Here is a 24,022-nt window from a genome sequence, read left to right as displayed (position 1 = left end):
CTTGATATGTCACACCTGTCAGGTGGATGGATTATCTTGGCAAAGGAGAAATGCTCATTAAACAGGGATGTAAACAAATTTGTGCACAAGATTTGAGAGAAATAAGCGTTTTGTGTGTATGGAAAAGTTCTGGGATCTTTTATTTCAGCTCATGAAACATGGGACCAACACTTTACATGCTGCGTTTATATTTTTGTTCAGTATAGTTGGCTCTTTAACACTCACAATATTCCAGACAGTGACATCCTTATATTGACAGAAGACAGAAAACAGGAAAGGGAGGGTCAACAGAGAGATGACAAAAGTGGCAATCCAACAACTAAGATGAAAAGGCTTGTTCAACTATACAATGGCAATAGTGACAATTAGACACCAATACCAGATGAACAAGGCTAGTAATCCAATCTTTACTTATCGTTTGCCATATAGACATACAGGCACATAGACATACAGGGAGACGAGACCTAACGAAGACGACAAGTCAACAGCCAAGGAGACCCCATCAGATGCATGAGAACACAGCAAACAAGATGACAAACAACACATACTTGGGAGACTGAAGACACACAGAGTGAAGGGGTAACGTTACTGTAGATTGAGGTTCATACATTTTGACCAGATCTCCATCTTTAAGTGTGTAGTCAGGGTCACTCTTCAGGGGAGAGAAGTGGCAAACACAGTTATTGACTGAGACGCTGGTGGGGAAGGCAATTCCTGGAAGAGGGAAGAGAGAACCACCAAATCTTCAATTGAAAATAATCTGCAGTGTTTATGAGAGACCTGACTGATGGCAAATAATGTCCCTCTTTTCAACCAATATCACTCCTCATAGTTCTGTCATCTCACTGACATATTCAATAACTCATGCCATGTTCAGGCCCATTGTGAATGTGTGGCATGTGTTTCTGATCTGGAGACAGTATGACAACATACTGTCCCCCTCACAAAAGAAAGCATGGCTTTGAACCACCTGCCCTATATAAACATTTATGGGAGACAGGACCAACAGTCTTACCTGTCTCTTATAACTACATAGTAGGGGTGTGAATGTTTAAACGACATTGGGATAGTTAACGGTTATAAAAAAACTACTACCAACAGGTCCCAATCAATCAAATCAATCAAATGTATTTATAAAGCCCTTCTTACATCAGCTGATGTCACAAAGTGCTGTACAGAAACCCAGCCTAAAACCCCAAACAGCAAGCAATGCAGGTGTAGAAGCACGGTGGCTAGTAAAAACTCCCTAGAAGGCCAGAACCTAGGAAGAAACCTAGAGAGGAACCAGGCTGTGAGGGATGGCCAGTCTTCTTCTGGCTGTGCCGGGTAGAGATTATAACAGAACATGGCCAAGATGTTCAAATTTTCATAGATGACCAGCAGGGTCAAATAATAATAATCACAGTGGTTGTCGAGGGTACAACAGGTCAGCACCTCAGGAGTAAATGTCAGTTGGCTTTTCATAGCCGATTATTATCATCATTAAGGGAAAATAGAAATTAAACAAATACCTAACGCAACAATTCTGTAACGTTAGTAGGAGATATGCATCTTTCAAATGATTTGCCAAGGATATAAAGCGCTCCACACCTCATTGCGGTTAATAGTTATCAAAATGGCAGAGTGAGGCAGGGAAGGGACAGCAGCGAAGTCCTGTATGGCAATACTTTGAGAAGTTAAATGAGAAGGTGGTGAAATAAATACAAACTGTGCAAGGTGGAATTGAGCTACAGTGGCAAAACTGTAGCTCAATTGAAATACTTGGTGAAATACTTAACCATCATCTGAAAGGGAGGCACCATGGAGTGAGAAAATCACAGCACTGATTACAGAAATTATTGCAGTTGATATGCATCCATTGTCAATGGTAGAGAATGTCGGCTTCACTGCCCTGATGGCATATCTAGAACCAGTCTATAAGCTGCTATGTAGAAAAAAATGTAATGACCTGGATGTTGAAATTATACAATGATTGCTCTGCGAGTACAAAGCGCGAGCTCTCAAACACCATACGTGGTGTTAACAGCAGATTGTTGGATGTCTATGAACACGCCGTCATAGATCACTGCAACGAGCCATCACATTAATGAAAAGTGGGACATGCACTGACAATTGAGCACATGGAGGAGAGGGACACAGCAGGGAACCTAAAACAGCATTAACTAGCAGTAAAGTGAGCGTCTTCTGTAAGTAGCAAGGACTGCGGTAGATTGAACTGTACTGCCCCCTAGCGGTCATACGCAGGATCATATCTGAATAGTAAATTCACGTCATTTTAAGATATTTCTTTTCCTTTAAACGTTTAAATGATTTAAAAAAAATTGCAGTTTAAACATTAAGAACAATTGTAACCCCATTCCGCTTGCACTTCTCACCCAGCTTTTACCCCCCTTCCACCCCGGCCCTTTACCTTTCTTCAAGTCTTTTTCCTTCCTGAAGACCTTGCCAGTTTCTGCCATGATGTGAGCATCTCCCTTTTCACAGAGAATGAGCACAGACACCCCTGACTTGGCCGCCTCAATCACCATGCGCAGGGCCTCTAGAGAGAGCGAGAGGGCAGGGGAATAGGAGGTGGAGAGGTATGAGACATTTGAGAGGTGAAAAATAGTGTAGAAGTGAGACCAAATATGTCATCATGGTTGTATTATGTCATGATGAATCAGCTGCCATTTAACTGAGTTCAATGTTGGGGTATGAATCATGACCCTGGGCCTGAGGTCAGTTTGAAGCCTGTCCATAGAGTGGCTCAGTTGGTAGAGCATGGCGCTTGCAACGCCAGGGTTGTGGGTTCATTCCCCACGGGGGGACCAGGATGAATATGTATGAACTTTCCAATTTGTAAGTCGCTCTGGATAAGAGCGTCTGCTAAATGACTTAAATGGGTAAGGAGGATGAGTCTACCGTGTCCGGAATTTACTTCATCGTTAATTTATTGTATTCAGGGTTCATTAAAACATTATTATTATTTTTTTTACTATTGACAGTTACAGCGGATTTCGATATTGTATACCCATTCGCTCTCCTTAAATATAGGTAATCTGATTTATTTGTTTCAGTCTCTGAATTGTTTAAATCAAACTTTTCTCTGCCAGCTCCTGATATCAGTGCATAAAAACTTAAAGCTGTCTACTGAATTAGCCAGGTGCGCATGGGCACACATGCACACTAAGGCTAAGCTCGTTTTCCCATTTGAACTATGCTAGTTTCCGTCCTCATTACCAAACTTCATAAATACTCCACCCTCGACTTCAAAACTCCTTTGCTAGTTATATAATTATGTAAATAAGAAATTTGCTGTAACGAAACTTCAAAAGTATTTGTTTTATTGAATAGTCATGACCGGTTCGAGATGTCGTAAGATGACGGTGGTGAAGGATATCATTGCTACTTAACGCGGATCCAAGTTCAGTTTTGAGATCCACCGGCATCATTGGCGCTGGATATTTCTGACTGGTCTTGGAACTGTGACAACGAGCAGCCTCTCCTCGCTTGGTTCGATGGGATAAGTAGTGATTTTGCCAACACCGCCAGCTATGTACAGTTATGTACCCTTATACCCTGACTACACCGTGCGCGCCAACAAGCATCTGCGTTGCCAAGGGCTAAAATAGAAGTCAGTTCTATTTGTGATGCAGATCGCGCTGCAAGTCCTGCCTCTCCTATCTCCTCATTGGTTTATAGAAGCAGATACCCACGTGCCATCTCCTCATTGGTTATACCCACGTGGGTGATTGAAAGACGAACTGTGTTGTCGGTCATCATGGTAACGATGAAAGTTTGGAAGCCAATCATCATATAAGTTCAAAGAAGAAAATGCCTGGAAGGAGGCGAGATGACTAGAAACGATTTGGTTGGCCGTTTTATGTGTGGATTAATTGTCGAAGTAGAGGACCTTGTGCATTTCAGGTAAAATAACAACTTAATGTTTATATCCCAGGACAAATTAGCGAGCAACAGCAAGCTAGCTAGCTAAATAGGACAAAGTAGCTAGCAAGTGCAAGCTAGCTAACTAAATTGGCATAAATGTTTAATGCTTTTTGACCTGTCCCCAAATGAATGTAATTGGTTCAGAGTTTGTTTTGATAATTTAACCTGCGTGCCATGATCGCGTTTGGTGTGGGGGGACAAAATACATTTATGCACAATAGTGCACGAGTTTGGGTCCGTGTTAGCCCTCGGCAACGCAGACGCTCGTTGGCGTGCGCGAGCAGTGTGGGTGCAATAATTGAACAATATAGATTTCTAAATTTATTTTGCAACGCTCGCACACACAAGCGGTGTAGTCATCCTATTAACCTTTTGTTAAACTGACTATCATATCTGTTTAAATCTGACTTACTATAATGAGTAATCCAGGAATGTCACAAGTTACGAGAAAACAGCAACTCTACAGAGCGCATTCACTACACTGAATGGCAAAATTACTTCCGGACACAAATGGTCTGCGGAGCGCCTCCTCCTGCTCAACACCTCCACGATCTAGCTGTGTCATGTCTAGAAAGGAAACAGCTTTGTCAAATTATCGTCAACAGTAGAATTTTGGGGCATTTTAGCTAACCTAACCCAATTCTCCTAACATGCTACGTTATTTTTTGTACTGTCAATTGAGGTGGCTCAACAAATCACAGCACAGATTGAAGGGTAAACTTCCTGCTTTTACTTCCTGCTATGGTTACACTCAAAATGGCTGCCAGTCCACCCATTATGTCATCATTGACTTGAATGAAGAGCCCCGTCTACTCATTCTATTTCTGTGTGTCATAAAGCTACTAAGGTCATGCCAACAACACGTTATTTTTTGTATTGTCATAATCTTAGTTCACTGTTTGGGGAGCTACAGTAGTTAACGGAATGTATGTTTCCATGTCAACCACACAGTTAGGAAGTGGCCTTGGGGAAATTTGGTTACTTATGTCAAACAAAAACCAAGAAACAAAAACTCTATGCACAAAGATTACTTTTAAAAAAATGTAACAAAAGTGTTTATAAAAATACATTTACTTGACGAACAATGCAAATGCAAAGTTTTGTAACAGAATGATGGTTTATGCTGTTTGTGCCATTATTCTGTTACCAAACTTTGCATCTGTACTGTTAGAAGTAAATTCGTTTTTGTAAAATTCGGTGGAAATTGTAAAAATGCTGGCTTGTGCATAGAATTGTATGGTTTGTTTAACTTTGTAATCATTTATTTTTGTTTACAAAAATTACATTATGATATACAACATGCCACCTCCATATATCAGCAGTTCACTGGCATTTTGTACATAACACAGTAACCTGCGTCTTGGTCAACTTCAGGTTTCACAGATTGTACCACTATCTGAAGAATAAACTTAGGATGGTGCTCCCAGATCTGTTGCAAAATGGAAAAGAAGCGTATTAACTGAAAGTCCTCTAATAATCCTTTGTTTCACTAGACTGGCATCCTCTACTTCGACAATTAATCCACACATAAAACGGCCAACCAAATCGTTTCTAGTCATCTCGCCTCCTTCCAGGCATTTTCTTCTTTGAACTTATATGATGATTGGCTTCCAAACTTTCATCGTTACCATGATGACCGACAACACAGTTCGTCTTTCAATCACCCACGTGGGTATAACCAATGAGGAGATGGCACGTGGGTATCTGCTTCTATAAACCAATGAGGAGATAGGAGAGGCAGGACTTGCAGCGCGATCTGCATCACAAATAGAACTGACTTCTATTTTAGCCCTTGGCAACGCAGATGCTTGTTGGCGCGCACGGTGTAGTCAGGGTATAAGGGTACATAACTGTACATAGCTGGCGGTGTTGGCAAAATCACTACTTATCCCATCGAACCAAGCGAGGAGAGGCTGCTCGTTGTCACAGTTCCAAGACCAGTCAGAAATATCCAGCGCCAATGATGCCGGTGGATCTCAAAACTGAACTTGGATCCGCGTTAAGTAGCAATGATATCCTTCACCACCGTCATCTTACGACATCTCGAACCGGTCATGACTATTCAAGTTAAAAATTTGCCCACTTGCTTTGGGTAGGAAATTAGCTGTCCATTTTATAATACCTGTGAACAAATTGTCAGTGAGGCAGCTAGCTAGCCAGATAATGTGTGGTTGGAATAATATTTCCCTGACAAGTTTAAGCATTTCCCAGTAAAATTGTCTCAGTTGACTACAGCTAGTGTAAGAAATTGTATTAGATATTGGTAACTTGTTTTAACAACTTCTCAACATTAGCTATAGTTGACACAATATGCCCACACCCCCTCTTTCTCTTGGACATATGCTGGACTCATTAGACATATACACGACACCCACAACTCCCCTCCCCCATGACAATCACACAGACACACACAACTCAGGGTTGGAGCTCAAGACAAAGAACTATCTCAGGAACCAATGGAACGTGGACACCAGGCCTGTTCAGGACTACCCAAGACCCAGATCGACCAATCGGAAGGCCAGACTTCCAGATCAACCTACTTTGCTTGTTGTCTATATAAAACTGTACAACTGTTGAAACTAGTCTCTTTTCCGGACGATTTCATACAAATCAGACAGAAAGAGCCGTGCCGCACGCTTTGCCTAATATTTTTACACTTGAATAAATCTGCCTTATTATACAATTATACACCTTGTCATATGTCTCCTCTTGTTCTCCTGTCTCAAGTAAAACGAATTATCAACAGAAACTTGGTAGCAGAGGATGGTTAAGACATCTTTGAATTCGGCCCAATAGAAAATTGATCGGACAGGAGACGAGAGGGAGAAAGATTCCAGAGGAGAGGTGACCTTTTCGAGGAAAATTGCGATTCAACGCACCCAGGAAACTGATCAGAGAGCTCGAAATTAAAAGGTGAGCAGATGCCTGTTTAATCAAAATCTGTATATTGTATTATAGCCAATATCTAAATTATGATCAGGAGTACTTGGGTGAGTGTGAATTGTGTTAAATTTATGTGTAGAATCTAAGGCATTGTGTAAAGATATTTGCGAAGTATAAAATCAAGTTGTATTAGTAATCTGGAACTAGTTGAATTGTTCTTCAACTAGGAGTATCGGGGATAAACCTAAGCTTGATGAAGTGTTGAAATGTAATGTGATCTTGATGAAGTGTTGAAATGTAATGTGATCTGTTCAAGTCGAATTAGTAATCTGGGGTTAGTGGACATGGCACCCCACTAGGAGCATCGGTGATAAATCTAAGCTTGGCGTATTGGGATTCAAGTTGCATTAGTAATCTGGGACTAGTCGAAATATTCTTCAACTAGGAGCATCGGTGATAAATCTAAGCTTGAAATAGGAGTAATGGTATTTAAACCTGAAACTCTCCAAATTAATGTGAGTGATTGAACGTTCCACGAGACCGATTGCTACTAATTAGCCATATGCTAAGTTGAGGCTGTGTTGAAGTGACCGCCGAGTCTACTGTGAAGCAGTTATTTTCTGTTGAGAAGTTGACCTGATTTTTCCCTCTCGTGCTGTTGGTAAATCCTTAAGGGTTAGACTCTAAATGGGTTGAGGCAATACCAACAGCAAGGGAGGATGCAAAATCGGTCATTAAGTGGCTGCAAACCGAACTCATACTAAGGTATGGAGTTCCAAGGCAAATTTGATCCGACAAACGGGTCCCGTTTCAGTAACCAACACCTGAGATAGGTGGAGGAAAGATTGGGTATTGTGCACAAGTTTGGGTTAGTGTACAGGCCACAATCTCATAAGTCTCGTGGAACGCGCCAATCAAAGGTATGTGCAGGTTTGAAGTTGATTTGGGTTAAAGTCCTGCCCCTGGCGTTGCTGGCCATGATAGCCTCTCCAGGTGCAGGCACCCATCTCTCTCCTCATGAGACAATGGCTGGAGGAGTCATGCTGGGTTCACCAAGGGAGGGAGGTCATATGCCCGCCCTTGATGTACAACAAATTGTAATGTCTGATAATTGACGGAACTTTCTGCAGCTCTCTCCACACAGATTCACAAGGTCCAACGGGGAAGCTGACGGGAGATCCGGCACCACTGAAGGAAAAATTGGTGACTGGGTGGGGTGAAAGTCCACAAGAGAAAGTGGCTAGAACCCAGGTGGACTGGACTGTACGAAGTGAGGGAGGTTACTTCACACTCAGTCCAGGTCAAAGGTAAATCAGGCGCACCTTGGCACTACCTCACACATTGCACTCCAGCCCCAATCCCTTCTAGAACACTGACAGAAGTCAGAGCTGATTTAAACAGCTTAAATTCGATTCCAAATGAAGACATTCCTGACTCAGGTGATGCGGCATCAAACTCCGCCTCCCCTGATAAAGGAACCTCGCCCAGTTAGAGGGATATTTCTCCCTCCCTGGGCAAGGCTAGGGATATCTGGCCCCTTATTTGTGATATTCCTACTGATATTTGGGGTGTCCCTGGGCACTTTCACATGGTTAATAGAATAACTATAACCGGATCCCCATGGATGTATGTCACGGACACTCTAGTCTAACTAGGTAATAATAGATTAAAAAATTAAAAAATTAAAATTTAGAAAACAATAGTTAAAATAAGAAACTAATGGCTCAAATTGAGAAGGTTGAATAAGAGTGGGTGGAGAGCTGTGCAGAGAATGGACAGAAGATGGCAGTATTGCAGCACCCAACGGTTTCCCAGCCGACGGGGAGCCTGGTTGAATGCTGGTGACATAATTTTGTTTTTTGGAGTAAACATTAAGGTTAAGGGTTTCCGTGTTCCCAGAGATAAGATATCTTAAAAGAATACACTCATATTGGAATAGGAGTTTTACTTTCTGAGTTTTATTTAGGCAAGGGACTTTGAGAAGATAAAGGGTTCTTTTGGTATGTATAGATATGGTATGGAACACGAATGTAGGTGTAACCTTTTGACCTATTTTCTGTTTTCATTGCATTTTCCGGCGACTTGATCACTCGCGGGGAAATGTAGTGAGAATAATGAGATTGTGTCATTTGGGATACTAGTTTTGAGGTAAATTGATTATAATAGAGTTTATAACTCTTGACCATAAGGTAAGCATTTGTATTGGCCATTAGTAGATAGAGATAGGTTAATTAAGGTTATGTAAGGACTTTAGAGATTGACACTATAAGACCTGTTGTTATTTTTAAATCCATGCAGATAAAGTCAAAACAGTGAGACACTTAGTTAATATTGTAAAGGAACACATAGTTGTTATTGACTATTATTAGAAAAAGGCAGACAGATGGGTCTACCCCGCACTGTTGAGACCTTGAAGGTTTGAGAGCAGAGTGGGGAGGGTGGACCAGGAAATGAGCAAGGTAGGCTGTGAAATAAGATAGGAGAGAAAGGGGTTAACATATATAAGCAGCACAGATACATATCAAAGTAGATAAGTCACTTGACAGAGAATTGGAAAAGAATAGATATGAATATACGCCCAAGGGAGAATTGGATATGCGGCGAATAAAAGGGACGTTCTTATAATATGATGTACTAAGTCATTATTTAGAGTAGGTAAGGTTGATACCTGGCCAGAGCCAGGTATCAAACGAAGGAGGGTACATTGTGGTCTAGGAAAGGATGGGGCCTATTGGATAATAAACTTATTTAAAATTAAAAATTTCTAGTTAACCAAACCTGTATGTCCAAGAGTTTATGCATTGCAGGTGAATTAAGGGAGAAGGTGAATCACTCGACCTGGGGGCATATCGCACTTGGAGGGTGAGACACACTGACACTGCCGAATGATCACAGAGTTAAGGAGAAGAACCGTTGCTAATAGAGCTCGGGGATCAACTCCTTAATGAAGAATCCCTGACCCCGACCTCTCAACACTGTGTACGTTCATAGAAGTGAAAGTGTTGTTTGATCTCTGGCTGATGATGTGTTCTCTGGGAGAGGGTGGGGTTTTACAGGACTGCTTGTAGTCCTGAGCTGTCTGATTAGGATACGATGGGGATGTTACCATCGCGGTGCTGCCAGAACCACCACCAGTTCCAACGGACCAGGGTTCAGCCGGCCTCCTCCACCACTTCAAGACCAAGTCCCACGCCATCACCTAAGCTCTCCAATCTGGTACAGATAATAAATATAAAAGACATCTCAGATAGTGAACATTTGGGGACTGAAACTGGTTATGAGGAAAGGGAGAATATGTGGTTGGCCTACAAAACACTTAATAGAAAGGACTGTGTCGTATGTGGACATGCCAGACCTATTCTGGCTGCTCACCCATTTGTCCTAAGTAATGGGGAAGGTTGGATGTGCATATTGGAAAGTTCAAGCCAAATTCAACCCTGTGTAAAACTCTGAGTCTTGTGTTCCCAGAAGTCCCTCCCCAGAAGGTACCGTGGGGAGTTAAGGCATATGGAGGACATAACAGCTGTATCACTGGTACAGGTAGAGGTATAGACTATGGAAGGCTCCCTACTATTACCTGCATCACTAATGCCACTATTAACTAGAGGTGTTGCTGATGTATGGTGGATGTGTGGACCTGCCAGGCGGTTGACCCCATGTTTGAAAGGAAATTGTCGTTGCTCATGTGTTTTGGCCAGTCTGATACCACCATTGCCTATTATTGAGGTTATAGCTAATCAACTTCTGGGAGCTACACATGACACAGAGGCTTGGGACCAACCCAGGAGACGGCAGAAACGTGACGCTCCTTGGTCCGAGGGTACAGATAACATGCACACCAACCTGTTGGGGGTCCCAATAGGGGTCCCCCACGAATTCCAGACAATAAACAGGAATGATGGCCTGTGGCTTCTGATGCCCATCATTGGCCCAGCTATTGTTGATGCTAAAACAAAAGGTCTGGATCAATTATATCTACTATAATTAATGATGATTTGTTAAACACACCCACACAGGACTTACAGGGATGGCTGAACAATTGGATGCTACCTCTCAAATCAGTAGACACAATAGACTAACACTGGACATAAGTCTGGCCAACCAGGGAGGTGTATGTAAAAAGATTGTAGAACAGTGTTGCACGTTTGTTCCTAACAATACTAGTCCGGATGGGAGCATTTCAAAAGCTCTGAGTGGGTTGGCAAGGTTATCAGTGGAGATGAAGGGTCTTGCAGGTGTGGAGGAGAGTGGACTGTTCCCCTGGCTGGGTGGTTGTTTTGGTAAGTACACTGCAATGATGATTACTGGATTTCTGACACTAGTTGTTGTTTTTCATTTCTGTGTTGCCTGTATCATACCTTGTTTGAAGAAGTTTGTTACAGATGTGTAAGGGGCCTCTGGTATGATGCCGTTGCTTGATGCTCCAGTTGGAGAGGCTGATACGAAAACAAGCTTCCGCAGGAAAGTGGGCTGACAGAGGAGGACCCTTGGTTTGCTGTAGTAGATGTTGTTGAATGAATAAAAAGTGATGTTTGTCCTCCCTGTTGTGAAGGTTTGAAGTTCCCGGGTGGCGACGAGCCCACCTGGTACAGGTTGTATAAAGGGATGGACCTGAGGGTTTAACATATTCTCGTTTTTTGGTTTACTAATGTGTGGTTGGCCACTCCAGGTGTAGTTATTGGAGTGGTCTCCTTTTTGGTCCTTGCTCATTTACGACTCAACTTACATTGATGCTATTGGTATCCCTAGGGGGTGCCAGATGAATATAAACTGGTGGACCAAGTGACAGCTGGGTTTGAATCTTCTGTCTGTTGGTGGTGAACAGTTAGTAAAAATGTGGACAGAATTAACTACATTCATTTTAATGTCCAGAAACTGGGCAATTGGGCTCAACAAGGCTTCGAGGCGGTCCATGGACAATTGGCAGCCACATCCCTGATGGCATTTCAAAATAGAATCGCGGTTGATATGTTATTGGCAGAACGGGGGGGGGGTCTGTGCAATGTTTGGTGAGCAGTGTTGTACTTTCATTCCCAATAACACAGCTACGGATGGGAGTCTGACTGTAGCATTGGAGGGACTTCGTACCCTTAATGGTAAGATGAAACAGCATTCTGGAGTGGACACTTCTGTGTGGGACTCATGGATGGATGCTTTTGGTAAATATAAGACGCTGGTTTCCTCCATCCTAGTATCAATTTCCGTTTTTGCGGCCATTCTTGTACTTTGTGGATGCTGTTGCATTCCATGTGCGTGCACGCTTGCAAGCCGTGTTATAACTGCCGCCATAGACCCTAATCAGGAAAGGGCCCAAATGTTCCCATTGCTTGATGATGGGGAAGCTGGACCTGTCTATCTATTTGAGGACTAAGATACTTTTATGTCACGTCTCTTGTGAGACGTGAAGAGAGGGAATTAAAAATTTGTCTTCTGACAAATTTTATCCTTTAGTTTTGTCTTTTTATACTTTTATGTCACGTCTCTTGTGAGACGTGAAGAGAGGGAATTAAAAATTTGTCTTCTGACAAATTTTATCCTTTAGTTTTGTCTTTTTATATACTTTTATGTCACGTCTCTTGTGAGACGTGAAGAGGGGGATTTGTAAGAAATTGTATTAGATATTGGTAACTTGTTTTAACAACTTCTCAACATTAGCTATAGTTGACACAATATGCCCACACCCCCTCTTTCTCTTGGACATATGCTGGACTCATTAGACATATACACGACACCCACAACTCCCCTCCCCCATGACAATCACACAGACACACACAACTCAGGGTTGGAGCTCAAGACAAAGAACTATCTCAGGAACCAATGGAACGTGGACACCAGGCCTGTTCAGGACTACCCAAGACCCAGATCGACCAATCGGAAGGCCAGACTTCCAGATCAACCTACTTTGCTTGTTGTCTATATAAAACTGTACAACTGTTGAAACTAGTCTCTTTTCCGGACGATTTCATACAAATCAGACAGAAAGAGCCGTGCCGCACGCTTTGCCTAATATTTTTACACTTGAATAAATCTGCCTTATTATACAATTATACACCTTGTCATATGTCTCCTCTTGTTCTCCTGTCTCAAGTAAAACGAATTATCAACACTAGGCAGAACAAACGTACACATATATTGCCAGACCTATTTCACTTTACTTGGAACTAGCTAAATTAGCTAGTTATGACTGCTAGTAAGTGGCAATTCCATGACGACAGAATTATGCGGAGGCAAATTTTTCACTTTAAATGTATGCCAAACAAAAATAAATGATTGCAAAGTTAAACAAACCATACAATTCTATGCACATGCCAGCATTTTTACAATTTCCACCGAATTTTACAAAAACGAATTTACTTCTAACAGTACAGATGCAAAGTTTGGTAACAGAATAATGGCACAAACAGCATAAACCATCATTCTGTTACAAAACTTTGCATTTGCACTGTTCGTCAAGTAAACGTATTTTTATAAACACTTTTGTTACATTCTTTAAAAAGTAATCTTTGTGCATAGAGTTTTTGTTTCTTGGTTTTTGTTTGACATAAGTAACCAAATTTCCCCAAGGCCACTTCCTAGCTGTGTGGTTGACATGGAAACATACATTCCGTTAACTACTGTAGCTCCCCAAACAGTGAACTAAGACTATGACAATACAAAAAATAACGTTTACTAGCTAACTACATCTACCTAACAAATACAATAGTGGTTACTATTGTCTGGTGTCACTGTTGATAATTAATGTGTAGGTAACTTTTGCTAGCTAGCCGTTATGTTCACGGTCCTTTACAAAATAACCGTTAACCATAGCTAGCTGGCTTACTGAATTTTGCTCACAAAATAACGTCATGAAGTCCGCTTGCTAGCACTAGACTGGGATACCAGGGCTAGGCCAATTTCCATTCCACCATCACACGTTTCTAAACTGCGCCTACTATGTCAAAGCACATGGTTGTGTCTGTGCCTACACATCAGGCTGGTGTTGTACGAAAGGCCGCCAAGAGCAGGTCACCTCATTTAAATGCAAGTCACCCCGATCTGGCACTTACGGTTGGCGATGTCACCTCCCATTTTGTACTTGGTGACAACCAAGTCCTCAGCGATAGTCTGTTCTTGTTCTTCATTGTCAGACATCTTGACAGCTACTCTCTTTACAACACACTTCCTAATGTGTCGGCACCAAGACCGACACCTGTGTGAAGCTAGCCACAATAGTGGATTTGCGGTTCGACTTCAAAATACAAGTCACCAATTGAAAGTGATAATAACTGATACAAATAATGGAATCATGTCATATTTGAAGTAGATAATGCTAAACAAGTTGGAAAGTTGTTATATACATTTGAAAAAAGTCCATAATTGCTGAACAATTAATCAAATGGCCACCCGGACCATTTACATTGACACCTCCCACCCCCCACTTTGTTTTTACACTGTTACTACTTGCTGTTTATTATCTATGCATTGTCACTTTACCCCTACCTACATGTAAAAACTAACTCGACTAACCTGTACCCCTGCACATTGACTCTGTACCTGTACCCCCTGTATACAGCCTCATTATAGTTATTTTATTGTTTTACATTTATTACATTTTTTACTTTCTTTTATTTAGTAAATATTTTCTTTACTCTATTTCTTGAACTGCATTGTTGGTTAAGGGCTCCTAAGTAAGCATTTTATGGTAAGGTCTAAACCTGATGTATTTGGCACATGTGACAAATAAAATGTGATTTGATTTGATAATTAGTCAATATATGCTAATATTTGTGAAACTCTTCACAGTTGTAATCTGTGGATGACACTGAGTAGTCTGATACCCCATTTCAAAATCCGTAGGTAAGGCTATACATTGCAATATGAACGTCAATACGCACAATAGGCTATCTAGTGAGGTGACCTCCCACAGTTAAATTTCCCAAATATGAGCAACAATGATAATATTTGTGTAAACTCTTCAGAATTGTAATCTGTGGGTGTCACCGAGTAGGCTGATGCCCCTATTCATGGACCGATGATCAATAGGTAAGGCTGTACAAAGGAAAACTCAGCCGCGAGCTGCCCAGTGACGCGGGCCTACCAGACGAGCCAAATGCCTTTTATGCTCGCTTCGAGGCAAACAACACTGAAGCATGCAAGAGAGCACCAGCTGTTCCGTATGACTGTGTGATCACGCTCTCGGTAGCAGATGGGAGCAAGACCTTTAAACAGGACAACGTTCGCAAGGCCGCAGGGCCAGATGGATTACCAGGACGTGTATTTAGAGCATGCGCGGACCAACTGGTTAAAAAAATATATATATATATTTATTTGACCTTTATTTAACTAAGCAAGTCAGTTCTTATTTACAATGATGGGAACAGTGGGTTAACTGCCTTGTTCGGGGATTCGATCTAGCAACCTTTCAGTTACTGGCCCAATGCTCTAACCACTAGGCTACCTTCCGCCCCTTAAGTGTATTCACTGACATTTTCAACCTCTCCCTGACCGAGTCTGTAATACCTACATGTTTCAAGCAGACCACCATAGTCCCTGTGCCCAAAAAGGGAAGTTAACCTGCATACATGACTACCGCCCCGTAGCACTCACGTCGGTAGCCATGGAGTGCTTTGAAAGGCTGGTCATGGCTTACATCAACACCATCATCCCAGAAACCTTAGACCCACTCCAATTCGCATACCGCCCCAACAGATCCACAGATGACGCAATCTCAATCGTACTCCACACTGCCCTTTCCCACCTGGACAAAAGGAACACCTACGTGAGAATGCTGTTCATTGACTATAGCTCAGCATTCAACACCATAGTGCCCACAAAGCTCATCACTAAGCAAAGGATCCTGGGACTAAACACCTCCCTCTGCAACTGGATCCTGGACTTCCTGAATGGCCTCCCACAGGTGGTAAGGGCAGGCAACAGCACATCTGCCACTCTGATCCTCAACACGGGGGCCCCTCAAGGGTGCGTGCTTAGTCCCCTCCTGTACTCCCTGTTCACCCACGACTGCGTGGCCAAGCATGATTCCAGCACCATCATTAAGTTTGCTGACGACACAACAGTGGTAGGCCTGATCACCGACAACGATGACACAGCCTATAGGGAGGAGGTCAGAGACCTGGCAGTGAGGTGTCAGGACAACAACCTCTCCATCAACGTGAGCAAGACAAAGGAGCTGATCGTGAACTACAGGAAAAGGAGGGCCGAACACACCCCCATTCACATTGACGGTGCTGTAGTGGAGCGGGTTGAGAGTTTCAAATTCGTTGGTGTCCACGTTCTCTCTGCTACCACACGGCAAGCGGTACCGGAGCGCCAAGTCTAGATCCAAAAGGCTCCTTAACAACTTCTACCCCCAAGCCATAAGACTGCTGAACAATTAATCAAATGACCACCCGGATTATTTTGCATTCACAACCCCCCCTTTGTTTTTAAACTGCTGCTATTTGCTGTTTATTATCTATACATAGTCACTTTACCCCTACCTACATGTACAAATTACCTCAACTAACCTGTACCCCTACACATTGACTCGGTACCGATACCCCCTGTTTATAGTCTCGTTATTGTTATTTTATTGTGTTACTTTTATTTTATTTTTTACTTTAGTTAATTTAGTATGTATTTTCTTGAGCTACATTGTTGGTTAAGGGCTTGTAAGTAAGCATTTCACATTAAGGTCTCCCCCTCTTGTATTCGGCGCATGTGACAAATCAAATTTGATTTGTACACTGCATATAAGTATGCCACCAATGCAATTCTAATACATCCACTGATTTTTTCTTTTTTTGTGTCAAATTAATGAATAATTGTCTTTTGGTGAATTTATATAATTACATTCCGACCTTGTTTACTGTTATCTAGTCCAAATATGGAAAGATTCCACTATTTATTTATGTTTCAATTACTTTCAATGGGGTACTTTTATTTTGAAGCCAAACCGTCGAGTCCACGATTGTGGTTAATCCTTATTGTGGCTAGTTTCACACAGGTACTGCCACTACCAAGCCAGAGATACTTATTAGGAGATGGTAAACTCGTTCAAGACGTCAATGGTTTGCGCTGTGCATTCTGGGTGATTCTGGGACAAGGAGAGCTCTCCTTCAAAGTGTGAATGGGAGTCAATCTGACGCTGGCTCAAAAACCCAACATTAGCATGAATTTCGGTAACAAGAAGTACAACATTACAAATATTTTCAAAGATGTGAGATAAATAACTTGCTCTCTGTAATATTGTATAGCTTTGGAATCGTGAGATTACGTACTTTCGATGAAAATAGGCACGTTTCTCCACTCATACCCTGACTTTGAGAAGGGATTGCGTGACAATTATTTTGGCAATCGCGTGATGCAGCATGATAACGTGAACGCGATTGGTCGACAGTCTGCTGGGTGGGGCGTTGTACATTATTCCATTCATTGCCCAATGTGATTCCTATCTCCTCCTTTCTGTAATATCAATTCAATTTAAGGGACTTTATTGTCATGGGAAACATATGTTAACATTGCCAAAGCAAGTGAAATAGATAAACAAAAGTTAAATAAACAGTAAACAAAAGTGAAATAAACAGTATGTACAGTAAACATTACACTTACAAAAGTTCCAAAATAAAAAAGACTATCTCTGACCAAGCTCCACTTCATGTAGCTGCTCAAGCCCCCGATTCTCCAATCTCCTCCTATGTTCTTGCTACGTAAGCAAAAACGTCACAACCAAATAGGGCTTTATGGTCTAAATCAGGAATGGGCAACTTGATCGGGATGGGGGTTAAAAAAATCTGAACTCATGAGGGGCCACAGTTGCTCGCGGGTCTGTGTACACACTTTGTTACATCTGCTGTTGTAAAAAGGGCTCTATAAATACATTTGATTGATAGAAATAGGCAGGGTTTATGATCCTTGGGACATTGCTACCCTAAACCCTAACCCTAAAGCACTTTTCATACAGCCAGCGGAATATCGTTGAGATACGACTTGATAACTTCTAGAAAATGATCCAGTTTCCCACCTGGGAAGTTTCGGAATCAACCAGTATGAAGCTCTGCGCAAAATAACTTAAGTTAATTGTAATGCGGAGGTTCCAAGTTTCCAATAGCATGTGAACACGGCGTTAGATCAGCATCTTTGATTTCCTTGCGCCTCTACCGAAGGCTGTAGGGACAGCCGCATCAAGGTGCCATCCCACTTCTGACACCAATGTGTAAATTCTGGCCTGGGTCGCATCCTTATCGGGACTCAATCTACAGTCCCTGAGACTGTCAGTCCAACACCTTAACCGTTATGCACAGAGAATAACTTGACAAGGACACTAATTGTTGTACTAAGGTCACTATAAATGTGGTTCCTGGGATGTTGTTTCAGGTGTTGAGCTCTGGTAATATGCTCAGCCCAACTGGAATAACGACAACATGGAGTGTGCCTATTCATTTCTCACTTACCCCAAAGAATGGGACTGTGTAACAAGTGAACAGCAAGACACCACTGAAATGAATTAAACATCTGTTATCAACAAACAGATTGTGAATTATGCTCATTCCCACTAATTAATGAAAACAATCACATACATTCTTCAAAGAGTTTTATTATGTAGAAAATAATCAATAATATCACTTAAAGGTTACATTAACATTTTCAAAACATGAAAATACCATAGAAAAATAACATTGTACAAAACCATTTTTTGTTCTTATAAGTAAAAACATATACAAAGCTTATAAATCGGCCATTTCTATTAGTGCTTCACACACTCAGTGCCTTACACTTATAATACAGTATCATATTTCAAAGAAAAGAAAAACATCCCAAAGCCTATATGTTATTATGGCTAAAAAACATGATCAATGTAAACCTGTAACAGACACATTAATGGCTGAACTTCCTGATTTGGCTTCTTTTTTGGCTTGGTCATTAAGAAATGCAGCGGCCATAACTGAAGCCAAACAAGAGTTGTCTTGTAAGGTGGTATAATGTGGGTGTCTCTTGTGTTCGTATGTGGCAAGCGTTTGTACATTCACTCTACCAAAACAGTACACAGTTACAGTAACTCACCCTTCTAGATATCTTGAAACCAGTTCTTGTGTCTTAAAGTTGCCTAAGATAGCTAGTGCTAGCCAACTTCTTTTGCCAGTTAGCTTCTGCAGGCTGGTATGTGACCGTGGCAAAGTAGATTTTTCATATTGCACATCTTTTAATTGTCTCATTAAATGCTTTCAATATTTGTTTATGAATTTCTACAATTTATAGTTTGTATTAGGTTTTTAAGTCATTTAAATTTGGAGCTATTGATATTTAAAAAATATTGCCCCATGTACCATTTACTGATGGTCCCTATCTAGCCCCATAGAGATATTGAATGTCAAATCAAATTGACTATGGGCATTACAACCTCCAGATTGATGACTGATGGTGGGCAGGATTGAAATAAACCCAACCCCAGGAAAACTAATACGGTACCCTTTATTCCGTGACATAAAATGTTTTCCTATCATCTTGCAAATCTCTGTTTTGAACGAGACTGACTTTATGATTTACACTTTGTTTTGACACTAGAATGAATATTTCTGACTCATATTGATGCCACATAGGCCATTTTTAAAACAAGAAGTAGCTTTTTAGTGTCAGTCGCTCTTTAAAATACAAAAATGGCACACAGAGATATGTCTTAAATATTTTTTATATTTGGATGGCTTGGTTTCTCTCCTCTCCTGGTCCTTCATTGAATTCAATGGATGTGGAAAAGCTACAGAGGCAGCTATCCCCTTCAGGTTTGATGAAGGAGGTCCACTTCCCTACGTGCTTACAGCATTAGGCTTCAGGAACAACCTGCTCTGCCAGTAGTCTGGATTGTCAAATGAGCGATCTCCGCCACCAGGCTCCCCCATCCCTACCCCTGCACGCACTTTTACAAATGCCGCCATCCCTGTGCGCTGACCCCCCATGCCCCCCACTACACCCTCACCTTCTCCCTGCAAATTCTCATACTCCACTGGGTCTCCAGCTCCAGGGGAAGCCAGGGAATCCATGTCCTCGTACTCATCCACCTCTCCCTCTCCTCCTCTCTGCATCCTCAGCCCCTCCCTGCTTCGCAGAGCCTGCCTCAGCTTGGGCTGCCTGTTAGTGTAATGATAGTCGTCCTCTTCTACGTATTCATCGTCCTCTTCCTCCACCTCTCTCGCGCCTCTCATCCGCTGTTTGGGCGTAGCTCCAGGATGAGGGACAACTCGTGTTGGGGGATCGTCTGGTCTTTCACTGGCCTCTGGTCCAACACTTCGAATGTCCATGTACTCATATTCAACGTCACCAGAGCCCCTTTCCTCTATTTTGTCTGAATCAGAGTTGAGGGCAGGGAATTCATAGTCCTGGTTGGTTTGGCCTCCCCTGTTCTCCCCAGCTGATGTCCTGTGCCCCGTGCACTCTGTATACTCTGTGTCCAGGGATGGCAGAGAAGAGCGTTGCCTCTTGTTCATATTCAACCACTGGCCATCTTTGGAGTGGCCAGGCTGCTGCCTGGGGGAGAGAGACATCATGAACGCCTGTTTGTTCATGTACTCATATTCTTCACAGGCACTGTCATTGTCCTCCGAGGGTCCTGACGGGTATGAGGGAACCTTGGAAGTCCTCCCGTGAGGAAGGGTGACCCGTGAGCTAGACAGTAGCGTATCTGTGGAGAACAGTGACAAGGGAAAGAGGAATGAGTAAGGTGATCCAGAGATCTGAAATGATCTGAGTAATTAACACTGACACTTTGAGTTATAACAATGACCATGCACCCATCCACAAACAAAAACATGTGACTCTATTTATATAGCTTAAAGAAAATATAAAAATGCAATATGTTCAATAGTCAGAAACACAAAGATATATGTTCCTATGCATATTGTGTGTGTATGTTTGTTTTCGTGATCTATCTATGGTATCACCTCTCTCTGGACTGTCACCCAGTCCGGGGAGCACGTATCCGTTTTGGTCCTCCTCCCCCTCTGTGTCAGGGGAGGGGGTCTCAGACAGCACCCCTGACATGCTGTCCCTCTGGGACATGTAGGCACTGTCCTCCCGATGCCACTTCCTCTGCAGGCTGCCAGCCAAGTCCTCGCTCATCTCCAGCTCCACCAACGTGCCCCGCCCCTCTGAGCTCTCTGACACAGTGCGGGCAGAGTTGAGGCGAGAGCGAGATGCTGGCGGCCACACCATCTATATAGAGGTACAGGGGGTATAATGTCAAATGAGTGATCAACCCTTTAGGTTTGATATAGGCTGGAAGACTTTCAATAATACATGTGTTAGCATGTAAACGTTTTCAGTAGGTTTTCATGTATCTTTGTCATCTCTAGTGACTGACCTGAGAGTTATCCAGTCCTGGGTTCATGGGCAGGTATCCAGCCTGACTGCTGTGAACACCCTGAGGGGAATACAGGAATGGGACAGGACGGGATGGGAGTTAGAAAAACAACTTGGTGAACAAAAGGTTGTTTCGATCTGCCCATGTTATACATTGACGACGTGACCTGACCAGGACTATAGGCTAGAACTTGGATTTTCCTGGTCAGGTCACATGGTCCGGAAAAACTCCTGGCCCCATACAGTTTAAAATGTATACATCGAATATGCATCGGGAGAGATGCCTTATATGAGCCCTCACCCTGTGGCTTTCCATTCGTGAGAGTCGAGAAAGACTCCTGGCCTGTGACAGATAGAGAGGAGGTGTGGCCATGCCGTCCCCTAGCCTCTCCTCATCCTGGTCCTCCAGTCCCGCCTCTATGTGATCCAGTTCTGTAACTCGGTGGTGAGACTCGTCTGAGGGAGAGTCCGACGGGCTGCAGTCCCCCTGGTGAACAGAGGAAGATAAAGAAATAAACTTCAATCATCATCATCACTAACAACATCATTATTATTATCCTCATGAGCTGACATTTGGTGTGGATGAACAAGAGTGTGACTCGGGCAAACAGCACAGTCTTGGGACTGTATTGATTGGCATTTGGGAGTGGACTCCAAAAAACACATTCTTAGCAAACATTGATTTATATGGCTATCTCCCAGGTGTGGCATTCTGTCTTACCTTGATCACAAGGTACCGAGGCGGGTCCCTGGCCATTCTGGTAAACTCATTGGCCAGTTCCTTGAATGTGGGACGGACATTCTCGTCAATCATCCAGCCTGTAAATGATGATCATGCCATGTGAGTCCCATTTGAAAATGGTGTCAGTTGTTTGAACATTCTTTATATACTACACTTTCATAGCAAATCAAATGATTTCAATGCAATGTACTCTGACACATTTCACACAGATCTGATAGGAATTGAGGGTGAAGGAGAGAGGGTGGGCACTCACACTTGACCATGACCATGTAAACATCTATGGTACAGATGTGTGGCTGGGAGAGACGCTCGCCCTTCTCCAGCAGGTCAGGCACTTCCTGTGGACGCATCGTTGAGTAGGGCTCCGCCCCGTATGACATCATCTCCCACACGGTCACTCCTGCAAGATGGAGTAATATAATTGACATTCTAAAATCCTGGTAACTCAACATACACATAAGTACTTTCAAGTTACCGTTGATATAAAAGTCTATAAAAGCACACAAAACATACACACACACACAGTGACTCACCATAGCTCCAGACATCACTTTGATGTGTGTATCTGCGGAACAAGATGCTCTCCAGAGCCATCCATTTGATAGGTGTCTGTGGTGAGAGAGACAAGACAGGGAACTATGTCACCATGAGTTGCACCCAGTTCAAAGCCTGTGGCCACTGGGAAAAAACACCTATTAGTTAGTGTTCATGGCAACAATAGAAAACACGTAGAGAAACAGGCCATGTATGTAGTCAACATCTCACCTAACAGAAAATACACAGGCCATGTATGTAGTCAACATCTCACCTAACAGAAAATACACAGGCCATGTATGTAGTCAACATCTCACCTAACAGAAAATACACAGGCCATGTATGTAGTCAACATCTCACCTAACAGAAAATACACAGGCCATGTATGTAGTCAACATCTCACCTAACAGAAAATACACAGGCCATGTATGTAGTCAACATCTCACCTAACAGAAAATACACAGGCCATGTATGTAGTCAACATCTCACCTAACAGAAAATACACAGGCCATGTATGTAGTCAACATCTCACCTAACAGAAAATACACAGGCCATGTATGTAGTCAACATCTCACCTAACAGAAAATACACAGGCCATGTATGTAGTCAACATCTCACCTAACAGAAAATACACAGGCCATGTATGTAGTCAACATCTCACCTAACAGAAAATACACAGGCCATGTATGTAGTCAACATCTCACCTAACAGAAAAGATAACAGATGGTGCACAGGATGGTTTTTCCAGAAGAAGATAAATAGTAGGCTGAGACATTGTCCATGACAAGTTATTCCGGACCATGGGACCTAACCAAGAAGCCAACACACCTTGACCTCATTGTAGAAGTACTTCTTGTCGTCAGGGTATAGCAGGTCTGCGATGCCATAGTCAGAGATCTGGACCATGTAGTCACTTTTCAAGAGAACATTCCTGGCTGCCAGGTTTCTGTGGACCATCCTGTGTTCCTCCAAATAGTACATACCCTGACGTGGGAGAGGACACACACCTCGGTCACATAAACAATAACATGCACGCATACATACACACACACACACACACACACACACACACACACACACACACACACACACACACACACACACACACACACACACACACACACACACACACACACACACACACACACACACACACACACACACACACACACACACACACACACGGTATCTCACCTTGGCAATCTGCACACACCAGTTGAGCAGCCTCTGTGGGTCCAGGCTATCCCTGTAGTGCCTGATGTGCTCCAGTAAGGACCCCTGAGTGCTGAGCTGGGTGACCAGCTGGAGACTGGCACCTGGACAGACGCCTAAGAGCCTGACTATGTACTGGTGGTCCAAGCTACCCATCGCCAACATGTGCTGCAGGGGTTATTAGAAAAATCTGCATTAGTAAACAGAGTCAAGATAAGTGTTATCAGGTCAGTTATGATTTGAAGGGGAAGATGTTCTTGAGAATGGGTATGTGAGATATACACTACCGTTCAAAAGTTTGGGGTCACTTAGAAATGTCCTTCTTCTTGTCCATTAAAATAACATCAAATTGATCAGAAATACAGTGTAGACATTGTTAATGTTGTAAATGAC

The 24,022-nt window shown here is 42.6% G+C and overlaps 2 protein-coding genes across 3 annotated transcripts in view; both read right to left on the bottom strand.

Moving 5' to 3' along the window:
• The window catches only part of LOC120061332 (proliferation-associated protein 2G4-like), a 28,960-nt gene extending 14,957 nt beyond the window's left edge, over positions 1–14,003 (bottom strand). Inside the window, exons 1-3 of the mRNA XM_039011083.1 lie at positions 13,857–14,003; positions 2,411–2,539; positions 609–714 (exon numbers count right to left, since the gene is read on the bottom strand). Of these exons, the coding sequence (XP_038867011.1) occupies positions 609–714; positions 2,411–2,539; positions 13,857–13,941 (320 nt within the window). The 5' untranslated portion in view covers positions 13,942–14,003. The remainder of the gene's footprint in view (positions 1–608; positions 715–2,410; positions 2,540–13,856) is intronic.
• Positions 14,004–18,365: 4,362 nt separating this feature from the next.
• The window catches only part of LOC120061323 (receptor tyrosine-protein kinase erbB-3-like), a 33,660-nt gene continuing 28,003 nt past the window's right edge, over positions 18,366–24,022 (bottom strand). Inside the window, exons 20-28 of one of the 2 annotated variants that reach the window (XM_039011061.1) lie at positions 23,612–23,797; positions 23,246–23,401; positions 22,417–22,492; positions 22,137–22,283; positions 21,863–21,960; positions 21,443–21,628; positions 21,143–21,202; positions 20,724–20,994; positions 18,366–20,464 (exon numbers count right to left, since the gene is read on the bottom strand). In XM_039011061.1, coding sequence (XP_038866989.1) covers positions 19,593–20,464; positions 20,724–20,994; positions 21,143–21,202; positions 21,443–21,628; positions 21,863–21,960; positions 22,137–22,283; positions 22,417–22,492; positions 23,246–23,401; positions 23,612–23,797 — 2,052 coding nt within the window. In that variant the 3' untranslated portion in view covers positions 18,366–19,592. Of the gene's footprint in view, positions 20,465–20,723; positions 20,995–21,142; positions 21,204–21,442; positions 21,629–21,862; positions 21,961–22,136; positions 22,284–22,416; positions 22,493–23,245; positions 23,402–23,611; positions 23,798–24,022 lie in introns of both variants that reach the window. The other variant, XM_039011070.1, reaches the window with a different exon arrangement.

Source organism: Salvelinus namaycush, chromosome 2, assembly GCF_016432855.1.
Source record: "Salvelinus namaycush isolate Seneca chromosome 2, SaNama_1.0, whole genome shotgun sequence".
NCBI lineage: Eukaryota > Metazoa > Chordata > Actinopteri > Salmoniformes > Salmonidae > Salvelinus > Salvelinus namaycush.
This window is presented reverse-complemented; position numbering and strand designations above follow the sequence as displayed.